We start from the raw sequence: 13538 nt of genomic DNA, 5'->3' as shown, positions 1-13538 counted from the left end.
AGCAACCCTGTCCCTAACAGCACTACACAGCCTTCTGCCCAAGTCTGTGGCAATGGTCCCTGCTGGGGCACGTCTGTCAGTGTCTATACTCCTGCATCAGCTCTGCTTTCATGAGCCTGATCACTGAATTATATGTTATCCTCAGGGAATCAACTTCAAGCTCTGCCTCAGAGCTTGGTGTGATGTGCATAAAAAAATTTAGAGTGTAAACTGCTATTTGTGGCACAAATCTTGGTGCTCACACAGTGCTCTGAATTTCTATAGCTTACCTAAAGGTGTCCCCGATATTGCTGGCATGTACAGTTTACACTGTAGGCAGGACTCCACTCAAATATGCTGCCAACAGCAACTATATTATCCAATTTCTCCCAAGGCATTTTCCACACATACCAGCATCCCCCATCCTGCTCCTCTGCCATACGCCAGCAAACCCTGTGCTGGAGCATCACCTCATTTCTGCACAGGCTCTTGGGGATGTGCCACCTCCTGCCAGCCCTGCTGGGTGCCTCCAACTGCCCTCACCTGCCTGCAGGGAGGCAGCCCAGCCCCGCTTTGTTCAGGATACAGCAGTGATCAGTACTTTGCTGCCATTAATGTATGCATTCAGTTGCTCTAATAGAAAATAAACAGGAAAGAGTCAAAAGCTGGTGTGTTCCTCAGCTACATGATTGATCCTGCCCAAGCATAAGCATCCCCTTTCCAGCCCTACAGATTCAACCCCCTCTTTACTTTCAGTTGAGAAAGATGCTTTTTACAGTGCTGCTTTGCTCTGCTAAATCTTTGGCCTTCAAGAGTTAACACTCAACTAAAACCGATACATATATTTAATATATATTCCCAAAGCATGCTCTACAGCTCAGACAGAAGTCAGGTGTTCAATGCAGGAATTAGTGGCTGCGGACCTGTCAATGCAGTATGTTGCAGCGAGCAACACTAACTCCTTTGTCCATAACTTTTGGTTACAGGTTGGGTAAGGCAGATGACAGAAGTATCGTAGAATACCAGATTGGAAGGGATGTCAAGGATCATCTGGTCCAACCTTTCTTGGCAAAAGCATGGTCTAGACAAGATGGCCCAGTACCCTGTCCAGCTGAATCACAGAAGTGTCCAATGTTGGGGAATCCACCACTTCCCTGGGGAGGTTATTCCAATGGTTGATTGTTCTCATTGTGAAAAATTTCCTTCTTGTGTCCAGTTAGAATCTCCCCAGGAGTAACTTGTACCCATTACCCCTCATGTTTTCCACATAACTCCTTGTAAAAAGGGAGTCTCCATCTTCTTTGTAGCTACCCTTTAAATACTGGAACATGGTGATAAGGTCTCCCCTAAGCCTTCTTTTCTCAAGGCTGAACAAACCCAGTTGTCTCAGCCTTTCCTCATATGGCAGGCTTCCCAGTCCTTTGGTCATCTTTGTGGCCCTTCTCTGGACCCTCTCCAGCCTGCCCACATCTTTTTTGTACAGCAGGGACCAAAACTGAACACAGTATTCCAGGTGTGGCCCAACAAGTGCTGAGTAGAGTGGGATGACGACTTCTTTGTCTCTGCTGGCGATGCCCTTGTTGATGCAGCCCAGCATCCTGTTGGCTTTCTTTGCCGCAGCAGCACACTGTTCGCTCATATTGAGCTTGTTGTCCAGCAGAACCCCCAGGTCCCTTTCCGCAGAGCTGCTCCCCAGCCAGGTGGATCCCAGCCTGTGCTCCGCTCCTGGATTATGTTTTCTCAGGTGCAAGACCTTACATTTGTCTTTGTTGAACTTCATAAGGTTCTTGTTAGCCCACTCTTCCAGCCTATCCAGGTCTTCCTGCAGGGTGGCTCTCCCTTCCGAAGCATCCACTTCCCCACTCAGTTTGGTATCATTGGCAAACTTCATCAGGGTACACTTGATCCCATCATCCAGATCACTTATGAAGATATTAAACAGCGTTGGGCCCAGTATCGATCCCTGGGGGACCCCACTTGTGACAGGTTGCCAGTTTGAAAAGGAGCTATTTACCACCACCCTCTGGGTGCGGTCTGTCAGCCAGTTTCCCACCCACCGCACAGACCACTTGTCTAGACCGTAACGCATCCATTTCTCTAGGAGGAGGCTGTGGGAAACTGTACTGAAAGCCTTGGAGAAATCCAGGTAGACCACGTCCACCACTCACCCCACATCAACCGAGCAGGTTACTTTGTCGTAGAAGGCGATCAGGTTTGTCAAGCATGATTTGCCCTTGGTGAATCTGTGCTGGCTTTTCCCAATCACGTGCTTCATCTGACTGGTGGTAGCCCCCAGGGGGATTCATTCCATAACTTTCCCAGGGACTGAAGAAAGACTGGTGGGCCTGTAATTCCCTGGATCCTCCTTTAAGCCCTTCTTGTAGGTGGGGGTGACATTAGCCTTCTTCCAGTCCTCTGGGATGTCCCCCAATCTCCACGACTTCTCAAAGATTATGGAGAGCAGCCTCACAATGACGTCAGCCAGCTCTCTCAACACTCTTGGGTGGATATTGTCAGGGCCCATTGATTTGTAGGGGTCAAGCTCCTGTAATAGTTCACATACCAACTCTTCCTTCACTGACGATGGGTCTGTGTTTGCATCACCCTGGATTTTTGTTCCCAAGGCCTGGGGCCCAACGGTGCTGGTAAAGACAGAGGTGAAGAAAGTGTTCAGAACCTCTGCCTTTTCCGTGTTGTTGGTGACTAATTCACATCTCCTCTTTAAGAGTGGGCCAATATTTTCCCTGTTTCTGCTTGTTGTTTACACACCTGAAGAACCCTTTCTTGTAGTTTTTGACATCTCTGGCCAATTTCAATTCAAGCTGAGCTTTTGCTTTTCTAACTGCATCTCTACAGTTTTAGTAGTAGGAAGAGATGCTCCTCAGCAAGGATGTGGGATCATGACCTGACCAAAACCAACTGTGTTTAACATGCGATGGCTGATCCACATCACTGCTTCCCGCAGCAGCATCCCCTCGTCCCTGCCAGACAACCATTACATGCTTTTGTTAAATTTCTATATATGCTCTTTTCTGTAAATTTAAAGAGGACCTTCCCTTCCGGTAAATTACAGCTTTCTTTTGGCTTTAAGGCCAGTCTGCAGCTCATGTTTTCATACAGTCTGAGTTGCTCGTGTTTGGCTTTTCTGAGGCACTGACTGCGGAGAAGGTTAAGCAGTTTAGTGGTTGAATCGCTGGTACAAAAACAAACCTAGAGATTTCTGATCCAGAACACACACCAAAACAACATGCTATAGAGAAACAGCCCAGCTGGAGCCAAGTATACATGCTATTGCATTACACCCCGCCAATGTTTATTTACAAAGCAAGCCAAGTAGGACTGCCATCCCTCCTGGTTTCCTTAAACGTGTACTTTTTGTGCCCAGAAATTGTCCTTGGATCAGGATTTTGGTGGGAGGGGGCTGTAAAGCAGCCATGCATACAGGACCTGTGGACAGCAGGCTTCTCCAGCACATCTACCAAGAGCTGAAACGCAGGTGTGCATGAGAGGGCTTGTCCACAGCTGCTGTGGGCTCTGAGATACCTGAGACAACAATGGATTTCTGCACCTGCGCTGTGGCTTTCGTCCCAGAGAGCACACCCATCATCCCACCCAGGGACCTCAGTTGTCACCACAGAAGAAAACATATTTCCAGGGACTCTGCAGCTTCACACAGCCACTATGCACACCACAGTCCACAAGACACAGCACTGCACTGATCTGGACCAGCAGCCCCTGAGATCTATGGAAGCAATTTCCAAATTTTGAACTGGACTGGTCCAAGGATTGTGAACACTAGCAAGGGGAGGAAAGTGGTTCCCCTAAAGGCTGGGGAACTTGATATCAGTACCTGGAGCTGCATACCAAAGCCTCTGCTAGCTTTTTACAGTTTCACAAAAGCCTGAATTTTTCTGCCCTCCACACCCACCTTATTAGGAAAGAAGCACATCCCCCCCCCCCTCCCCCCAAGAGAAGAGATGGTTTAATTCTCACTTCAGCAGGGCTATACAGGCCACAACACAAAGCAGGTGAAAACCCTTCACTTTATAAAAATGCCTCTGTATCCTCTAAGACTTGAAACAGGCTGTATGCTAATAACAGTTTTCCAAAACTCCACTGACATTCATTTGCACTATTTGTCCAAGAGCTCAAAGTCCTCTGCTTCCAGGGCAACAGGTTCCTAATTACCTATGTTACAGCATCATCACTGACAGATTAACAAAGCATTAGGAGGTGAGCGAGGCCATGTTGCAGACCGAGAGGTGACAATTCACCGAGTGTGGCCAGGGAGCCAAGGATGTCTGCGAGGTTCCCCACAAGCTCACAGCCACACAAGGTCCAGCTGCAGCATACTAAACACACACATGGCACAGCAGCTCACTTCATCATATAAGCCCTGATGCAGCCCCAAGGCATAAAGCCACAAAGAGTAATTACAAAGAGAACTATTTTTAAGACATGTAGCAAAGGTTTAGCGGGGTTTCTTTGTTATCCCCCCTCCTCTCTTTACAGCAAAGGCACTGGGGAGTCAGCCAGGTTCCCAGTCCCCCGACCTGTCCAAGTAAAAGCCTGTCCTAGGCAGGAGGGCTCAGGAAAGGCAGGGCAGGGCAGGCTAGCCCTTGCTTCGTCTCTGCCCAGCAAACCCAGGGAGACACAGCCTTGCTGACATCCCACTGCTGGCGTTGGTACCTGCAGTGGTGCCAGCCCCACAGCCGGGAGCACAAGATGCTGCTTCCATCCTGCTCCAGTGGCCTTGGCAACCACAGCTCCCTGGGCAGGGCTGGGAGGGGTTGTAAACAGGCTGGTACCAGCGCCTCGGACAAGGAGCAGCTCACGGCCAGCTGCTGCCCTCCTGGAAGAGATAGGGAGGCTTCCTTAAGGGGCTGAATACCTTAAGGCTAGGTTCAGCAGGTTTCCTTAATGAGAATGCTGCTTCAAGATACATCACTGGAAGACCTTTGCAGCTGTGTGTGCTTTGGGGAAAGGACCTGACTTGAGCCTTGCCCAGCTGGCCTGCTGTGGCAATCCCCAATTAGGTGTCACGGCTCATCCTCCACTCATCTGGCTCACTTGACTCATGAGAGAGCTGACCCCCTCTTCACCCAGCGCTTGCTTTTTCCAGTACTGGTGTACTTGCTGGCCCATGTATAAAAGCAATGTTAACAGAAATCCACTTTTGCAAAATCTGAGGGGTTTCCACTGCTACAGCTGCTGCAGAAAAGCCTCTGCACCTCACATGCAAGAGCTTTTACACTCTAGAAATCAGTGATAGCCCACAATAGTATATGTTTTTCCTCTAAGCATGACATTTACCTGAATAAACAACCACCCATACCCGCCTGGCCACATCCCCACAATTAGTATTTGTAAGGGAAGCTGGGATTTTTAGGGACAATTTCTTTCTGCTTCTGTACCCCCAGAAAGTACTCTAGTGTACATATCACTCTTCACTTGTGTTCACTCACTTACAGGGGGATGAGAGACCCTAAGGAGCTTCAGCAACAGCCTCTGCTATTCCTACATGAAGAAACGCCTGATGTTAAATCACTGCTGCCTTTCAGTAAAAAAACCATAACAACACAGGGGAACAGGAAGTAAATGCATATATATTAAAGGTCTAAATTAAAGTTTTCCCTGAAAATACACAGCTCAGCAGAGCCAAAGACCAAAGAGCCACAGAAGAACACCTCCCAGGCCTGGTGGCCACCTCTAGCCCAGCTGTAAGCTTGCTGTGGGTGTTGCCATGCGAGGGGTGGCAGTGAGCCACCCTGCCAGAGCTCATCAGCCCAGCCTTCACTGCAAGGAAATACCAGCTCCCCACTTTGCTCCAATACTTCAGGAAAATCCTTTCCATGGGAAACTTGGAGTTTGTCTGTTCAGTGGCCACTTATGCTATTTGGCAAGGGAGTTTTGGAAGAGCAGAGCCAGGCACCTTGGTGGTGGTGAGGAGGGGGCTTGGGGTGAGCATCCCAAAATGCCACATGCCTGAGGATGTAGAGCCAGGGTCACCGCGCAAAAATTCCAGGTGCTTTAACAGCAGCTGTGCAAGGAGGTAGTGCTGTTTTATAAATGTATGCCGTTTATACCTGAACTAGCCAGTTTTATACCTGACCTTGCCATTCAGGCAGGGTTCCGTGGGAGCTCTGGAAAGCAGAGGGTCAAGATGGCAGCAGTGCCCATCCTGACACCAAGCAGAGCTGGGCGTCATTCAACAGGCACAAAACGTTCCCAGCAAAAGACTTTTTATTCCACTAGATGGTGCCGAGAACTTGCTTATGGATGTTGCTCAATGGCGTGGACAAGGATGTGGTCAGGACCGGGTATGGAGGTGGCTGGGCACCATGCTGGGGTCCCCATGAGGCTGCAAACCTACCAGTCCCAGCCCTGCCAGCGGCGAGACCCCAGAACCAACCCCTTCGTTTGCCAGGCAACAGCATATGCCGAGCCCGAGCTCCCTGGAGCATCACCATGGTCCGTCAGACTTGGGGTGTGATGTGACGTGGCAATTCCTGGGGCAAGTCACCCAGCCCAGGCTGCCAGCAGCCTTGCAGCCCCTTCTGCTCTGAGCCGGGTGGGCCAGCACAGGAGGTCCCTGAGCCTTTGAAGGTCTTGTGCATGCTGCCCCACACCTGGGAAGCTGCAGTCTGCTTAAACCTCCATGTCCCCATGGCACTGGCACCAGCCTGCCTGGTGCAGCTCCCCTGGGGGCACCGGGGCCTCATGCCCTGGTGTGGAGCGTAGTGGCCACATGCACTTTTTGATCCTTACCGCTGGAGAGCATGAGCTCTAGCAAGGTACAGCCCCGACTGTTGGTGCTACTGATAGCACCAGTGAGATACACAGTGTTATCCTTGTACTGGTGCTCCCAGCATCAATCACCCATGCAGCGATCCACAGGAACCAAGTGGCCCAAAACAAGACCTGCCCCTTCCCTGTGTGCGGCTACACAGAGGGCAGGGGAGCAGGCGCTCTGTGGGTACATTGCTGTCATCGTAGCAGCTCCCCCCCGCCTCCCCTCATGGGCACAGCGCCGGCAGGGAGTCCCTTCCCGAGTGTGGCACCTCTCCCTGCGAGGCACGATGCCGCTCCCACTGTGCCGTTTGATCTGGCATGCTGCTGAGCATGCCTGTTTTAGGCAGCTTCTCGGACAGAAAAGGCAACCTGCAATTGCATAAACAGTGATTAACTTTGGGCACCACCGGCGGCACGGCTCCAGCGTGTCAAAGCCCAGGCTGGCTTGCGTGCAGGGGACAGTGGTGGGAATGGCGGTGGCACAGCCAGGGTGTTGTGGTGCTGCTGGGAGGGCAGTGGGACTGGCAAGCTTGCTGGCAGTGTGCCGGAGGGTGTGATGGGGATTTCTCACTGCAGGAGATGGACGAGCCAATGTGCGTGATGCTCTGTGGGGCTCCCCAGCAACAACAAACTGCTCAGGAAGGCGGGTAGCCCTGGGCAGGAGGCAGTGGAGTTTGGTACCCCAAGGGAGGGAAGTGCAGGACCAGTTGCCCAAATTGCAGCCCCAGAGGTGATGACTGGGCCAGGGATGTGCTGGGGCACCAGCCACCCCACAGCACACTGCTTGTGGCAAAGCAGCTGCCTGAAGTCCTGCGGCAAACAACAAAGTCAGCAGAGCCTTAGGTACAGAAATGCTTTTATTTCTCCATTAGGCTGGAAGTGAAACTGTGATGACAGAGGCTTTTTCCCACCCTTTATTTACTCGCTTCGCATCAGTGCACAAACAACGCTACCCTATGCCGTGTAGCACAATTGCCATTACATGGCTGTCTAGCACAGCAAACCCATGTATCGCTGTAACAGCGCTGGATGCAGCCCCCTCAAATTAACAGCAGGATTGCATGAACCAGTGATTTTTGGCTCCTGGGCTGCGAAGCACCATGCAACCCCAGCAATGTGCAGGGTGCCTCTCACCCAGGCAAGAGCAGCGCCTGCAGCAGGGATGCTGGGGGGGGACACAACATGTGGGACCCCCCCAACTCCACTGCTGGAGCCTGCCGTGGTGGATACTGGCAGTCCCTCAGAGGGCCCCCTGGCTCCAGTGGCCATGGGGGTGCCCTGGGGCTCCCCACCCCGAGGGCCGCAGCCCCGTCTGTCGGCTGTCGCTGTGGCTGCCCTGCTCCCCCTCGGAGGACTGGCTGCTGTCGGCACTCCCGAGGCTGGTGTAGGAGCCACGGGGGCCGCCCCCCGCCCCACCAAGGGCATAAAAGGCCCGCTCGCGGACGTGGAGCTCGTCGGCACGCTTCACCTGGTCCACCTGCCTGCTGTGGCCCAGCGCCGCAAATGCCCCCGGTGCCCCGGACCCTGGTCTCCTGCCATGGTGCCTGGGGAGGTGGCCCCTCCGGGCCCCCAACACCGTCGCCTCATCACCTCGCCCTCGCTCCTGGCCTTTGACCGCTGCCGTGCTGCCCCTGGCTTGCCCTGCCGGCGGAGGGGGACTGCCCCCTGCTTCAGTGGTGCGCGGCCTGCCCCCGGCATCACCGTCACGGCCGTCAGCCCTTATCTGGGCTCCACTTGACACCCGGCTAATGGCTTTTGTGCGTGGGGACAGCGCTTTGTCCATCCTGGGTGTCTTGTCCAGCCCTGCTCCCCCAGGCCGGACCCTCACCCCCACCCTGGGCCATCCCTCCCCATGGGGCTGGGGGGTGGCTGGCCCCACTTCCCCGCTCCCCCCTCTCCCTGCTATGGTGCTCTCGCCTGCCGTGCGGCCACCGGCCATCTCCACAGCAGTGGTGCAGTCCCCCTCGCTCACCCCAGGGGAGGCCACGGTGGTGCCCAGGCGGATGCTGGCCCCCTCGGCTGGGACAGCGGCAGTGGCCTCCTTGTCACCCACCTGGCGGGGGGTGGTGACACCCAGGTGGCCCGGCCTCCTGTCGAACCTCTGCCCCTCACCTTTTGCCTCATCATCACTGTTCCCATGGATGCCAGCCTCCTCGGGGATGGTAGTGACACCATCAGCGACCCTCCAGGGGCTGGGGGCCCCTTGTCCTTCTTCATCACCAACGGCGGTGGCAGCTTCCTCGTCATCTCCTGTGGGATGGCCATCCCCAGGTCTGCTGGTGACACTGTCCACATGGCTCAGCGTGGCTGTGGTAGTCAATTCTTCAGGCTGCCTGCGAGCAGGGATGCCATCATCATCATCACTGTCGTGTGCAGCAGTGACACCCAGCCTGGGCAGGGGGCTGCTGGTTCCCACAGCAGGCATGCCATCATCCTTGCTTCCTACAGTGGCACCAGCCTGGGTGGCTTCTTGCTCCCCTACATGGATGTTGGCCCTCCCAATGAAGATGTTGACTTTGTCATCCTTGTCTGGAGAGATTTGGGTGAATCTGGTGGCCCTCACTGTGCTGCCCACCTTCCCGTGGGTGACGGTGACGCTGCCCGAGTCTGGGATGTAAGCGTATTCATCCACACCTTCAGCATCAACTTGAACATCCTCCATCTTCTCAGTTACAGAGGCAAGAGTAGCGCCTCGTGTCCCTGTGCCCCGCATGATCCCCTCCTGCCCTTGGCCAGGGATGGTGGCCTCACCACTGCCCTCATCATCCCCAGCCCCTCCGGTGGCAGGGGCCCTCTCCCTCCCAGCTGTCATGGCCCCCTCCACTGGAACCCCACTGGGGGCACCATCATCCCTGTCCTCACTCCTGACAGTGGAGATGTTCCCTGCCACGGCCTCTCTGGGGCGTCCACCCTGGGGGAGAATGGAAACACCACCATCAACTTCAACCACCAAATCCAGGTCGCCACTGCCCTCTGAGCTGGCCGAGGTGGGACCCACGACACCGACACCACCACGCGCTCGCGTGCCGGTGCCTGGGCGAGGACTGTGAGCATCCCTGCCAGTGCCTGGGGCACTGCGGTTTTCGGGCTTGAGGCCAGTCCCGTTCTCCACTGTATCAGTGCTGCTGTTGTCACCTTGCTCCGGGGCCACCCGGTCCTCCGTTGGCCCCTGCCTGGCTTTGTCGTCACCCAGCTGGCGGCCGGGGGCAGCACTCTGGCTGTCGGCCTCTTCCTTCTGTGCAGTACACACAAGGGAGAGGTCAGGCCCAGCCCCAGCACCTCCTGGCTGCGTGGGGTGCCGCAGCCAAGCCAGGGTCCTGCTGTGCTACCTGGCCACCTCCTCACCTTTATCTGTGTCTGGTTCCTCCGTGTCGAAAATGAGTAGACATATTTGAAAACGTAGAAGCCGTGCTTGGCATTGCAGCCTTTCAGCAGTATCTGGTGGGGAAGAAAATACCCAAACCCTACAATTTTCTTATTAAATGTGACAGTAGGAGCTTCCCTTGCTGTGCCTGGCACTGCAGCAGGGTCCCACAAGCACCCGCTGGGGCCCCAGGGTGGGTGGTAGCTCCCACCACCTTGTGGCCGACAGCATAGGCAGGGACCTGGGCAGGACGTGTGTGCTCGCCTCCTGGGCTCCAGGGTTTGGTTTTTCCTTGGGGTCATTTTCTGCCTTTGCTTGCTTTCAGGAGCTGTAGGGGGTTTTTTTGCAAGGTAGCTTATGACTTGAATAAACAATCTGGTTGATGGTCCCATCAGACATGAGTGATGGGACTGAAGGTGACCTAAGCACTGGAAGGACAGCAGCTGGCTTCCAATAGGCAAAACCAGGCATTTTCTTCCACATTACTCATCTGAATTTTGCTGCTGATGTATTTTATACTGATACACTTTGAAAAAAACCAGTAGCAGCTGGGCCTGGGACTTTTACAACCTTACCTGTGGATATACCAAGCATTTGTGTTCTGGGGCTGGACAGGGGCAGAGGAGCAGCTGGTGGGGGGGAGCCTTTCCCTTCCCTCAGCACATCGCACCTTTGCTCTCCCCTGCTCTTTGTAAGGGCTGCTCAGGTGCGAGGGGACCACTGGTCTTTTTCTGCAGCTCACTGGGCCTTCCCTCCAGAAGCGGCTTTTTCTCCCTGCGCCCCCAGTGCAGGGCACCCCACGGGGTCTGGATGGGGCAGGGGGGGACATACCCGGTGCTGTCCCACACAGTTCCCGGCAGCTCTCCCAGGCAGCGGCGGTGGCACCTGCGGGCAGCAAAACACAAGCGAGAGACGAGGTGTCAAATGCTGCTCCAGCATCCAGGCACCTGCCAATGCCCGCTGCCAGCCACCCACCCTGCCCAGTGTGATGGGCACGCCATGATGTCCAGGGAACGGTGGGAAAACTGTGTTGATAAGCCAATAAATTGCCAGGTGCTACCTCGGGTGCTGGCTTAAAGCCAGCAATAGTAGGAAAGGTCAAAACCCCATTTCCAGGGTCTGAAAAGTATTACTTGCATTGCATGCTACTTTTAATAGGATATTGTTTGTTTGCAAATACCCTTTTACTGGATTCTGCTGCAGAGTATTTTCATTGCAGAGCAGTTTTAATACATGGCACCACTGCTCATACCACAATGCTCCAACTTACGGTTGAGATCTGACTGTGATGGGAGCCAGGACCTGGTTAACTTGTGGTGATTCCCAGTGTTTACTGGGCAAGTGAGCAGCAACACCTGTGCCCTCACAGCCAGGTTTTTGTACATGCTTGCAAGCTTTCAGCTTCCCCCAGTTATCCTGTCATCTTTTGGGATGTATTGGCCAGTGCATCCATCAGGGATGGGGGACCTGGAGGTGGGAGCATCCTGTGAGACCCACCAAACCATTTCAGGGCATTCCTTATGTGCCAGAGGGGCAGAGAGCTCCATGGAGGGGAGCCCCCTCAAGTCTCAGCAAAATCAGCCACTGAAGCACCCCAAGCCCAGATGAAAGGGGCAGAAACATGCCCCAGAGTATTAAATATTCCTGGGCTATTCCATTGTTTGTGAACAATGTCAAAGGCTGGATTACCGCCCTGGTTATGCAGCAGAGTATTAACCGGCTCTCTTCTGTGCCTCTATCTGAAAAGCAAATCTGGGCTGATTTATTGCCTTTCCCTGTGCTGCCCTGCGACAGATCTGGTTGTGCAAGCTTGTCTTGGGGGCTAAAGGACGCTCGGCTGGGGCCCAGCCCTCGGGGAAGATGTAGTTTGCCTCCTCCTTACCCTGCTGGAAAAGCAAGCCTTTGCTAGGAGCAGATTTTCACTCTAGCTGTATATTTAGTATGTTGGGCAGGAGTTATGCAGGACAAAAATTGCTGCTATTATATTTATCTTAGTTTGCCCTTTGTTTCAGTTATATCTGTCCAAATTTCGTATTAGGAGAGCTGGAATATAATTGCAGGCACCCCTCTGACCCCCTGTTACCCATGTGGATAAGGCAAGCATCCTCCCTACGCCTCCCTTCTTGTGGCTCTGCTCAGGCTGTTCCCAGGCCAAAAGCTCTGGGCAGATTCCAAATCTGCAGAAATCAAGGGGAAGAGTTACAGTGACCCAGACCAGCCCTTGCACAATGCCCTAACTGCTAAATTAAAGCGACATGATCAGGCACCTCAGTGCTAATCTATATTTTTCCTGCGGGGTTCACCTCTGTGCCAGCACCTCAAAACCTCCACCAAGCCCCAGAGGTGCTACATGCAAGTACAGCTCATGTTTTCCTGCTGCTGAAAGCATGCTGGGGCACACTTTCGGTGGCACGCTGGGAAGCCGGGGAGAGCCATACTCACGGGTGTTGAGAGGGCCGTGCTGAGCAGGCACAGGCACAGGCACACAAGGGCTGTTTGCATCTTGGGCAGCTCCTGGGGGCACAAAGCGAAGTGTCACTGGAGTTTGTCTTCCCAGGACTTGCAGTCCCCAACAGTCCCAGACAGCAGCAACCCAAAAACTCCTGCTGTCCCAAAGCCCCCATGGCAGCGGGGTTATCCAGCAACCCCATCTTTCCCCAGCCTCTGAGGTGGCCCTCGGCATCACTCTGCCTCTCTGCACTCCTCACAGCAAAGGCGATGCTCTCGTCATGTGCGTGCAGTGGTGAGGCAAGGACAGGCACAGCCAGCAGCACCGAGTGGGTGCTCCGGCACCAGGTGTTAAAGCTTCTTAACTCATACCATCAAAGCAGCTTAGGTGGATATTTGCAATAAATGACCACCAACACCACTGCAGGCTTAGCCATACATTCGTAAGTCTGAGTTAAGAAACTTGCGTGCTGCTTTCAATAGCACTGATAAATGGCAGGAGACAATAGTTCTTTTGGCTACTAATTCTCACATCATCCATCCACCCTGGCTTGGGCTCGCAGGTCTGGCAGGAGACTATTTTCAGCCATGCAAGTGTTGCTCCAGAAAACATTGGGAGGAAATTCATGCACAAGGATCAGCGATACAAAGCAAGGTAGGCTCAAGAGAGTGCAATGCAGAGATGCACACAGCCGAGGCTCGGGCTGTCTCCCCGTGCCCACCGCAGCTTGCCCAGAGTGAAAGCAGGAGATGCCTTGCTCAGGGAGGGCAGAGCCAAAGGGCTGGGGAGAGACAGGGCAGGCAAACTAGGTAAGAAGATTACCTTTCGCTGTCGGAGACAGGTCCCAGCAGCAGACCATGGAGGCTGTGCCCACTTTGCTGAAATTTAAAGTTGGCCCCAGGCATGCAGAGCCAATCAGCTCCTGCCCAGGAACATTTGTCAGGGCTGGCAGTG

The 13538-nt window shown here is 53.9% G+C and overlaps 1 protein-coding gene and 1 pseudogene across 1 annotated transcript; both read right to left on the bottom strand.

Annotated features, from left to right (window-relative positions):
* Positions 1-603: 603 nt before the first annotated feature.
* LOC104833269 lies at positions 604-5312 on the bottom strand (annotated as a pseudogene).
* A 2699-nt stretch (positions 5313-8011) lies between these two features.
* MEPE (matrix extracellular phosphoglycoprotein) lies at positions 8012-12637 on the bottom strand. Its single transcript, XM_010569855.1, has 4 exons — positions 12578-12637; positions 10967-11020; positions 10117-10209; positions 8012-10006 (listed from the first exon to the last, which is right to left on the bottom strand). The coding sequence occupies exons 1-4, from the start codon at positions 12635-12637 to the stop codon at positions 8012-8014; spliced, it is 2202 nt and encodes a 733-aa protein (XP_010568157.1).
* Between the last annotated feature and the right edge of the window lie 901 nt (positions 12638-13538).

This window comes from Haliaeetus leucocephalus, unplaced genomic scaffold, assembly GCF_000737465.1.
Source record: "Haliaeetus leucocephalus isolate CR32 unplaced genomic scaffold, Haliaeetus_leucocephalus-4.0 Scaffold276, whole genome shotgun sequence".
In the NCBI taxonomy this organism is placed as follows: domain Eukaryota; kingdom Metazoa; phylum Chordata; class Aves; order Accipitriformes; family Accipitridae; genus Haliaeetus; species Haliaeetus leucocephalus.
The sequence above is the reverse complement of the archived record's forward strand: the minus strand, read 5'-3'. Positions and strand labels throughout refer to the sequence as shown.

Excerpts from the sequence above, each read along its gene's own strand:
- MEPE (XM_010569855.1), bottom strand. The coding sequence starts at position 12,637 with ATGCAAACAGCCCTTGTGTGCCTGTGCCTGTGCCTGCTCAGCACGGCC. Across the intron at positions 10,210-10,966 it reads ACTGTGTGGGACAGCACCGG|ATACTGCTGAAAGGCTGCAA; the intron begins GTATGTCCCCCC and ends CTTCCCCACCAG. Across the intron at positions 10,007-10,116 it reads GGAACCAGACACAGATAAAG|AAGGAAGAGGCCGACAGCCA; the intron begins GTGAGGAGGTGG and ends TGTACTGCACAG.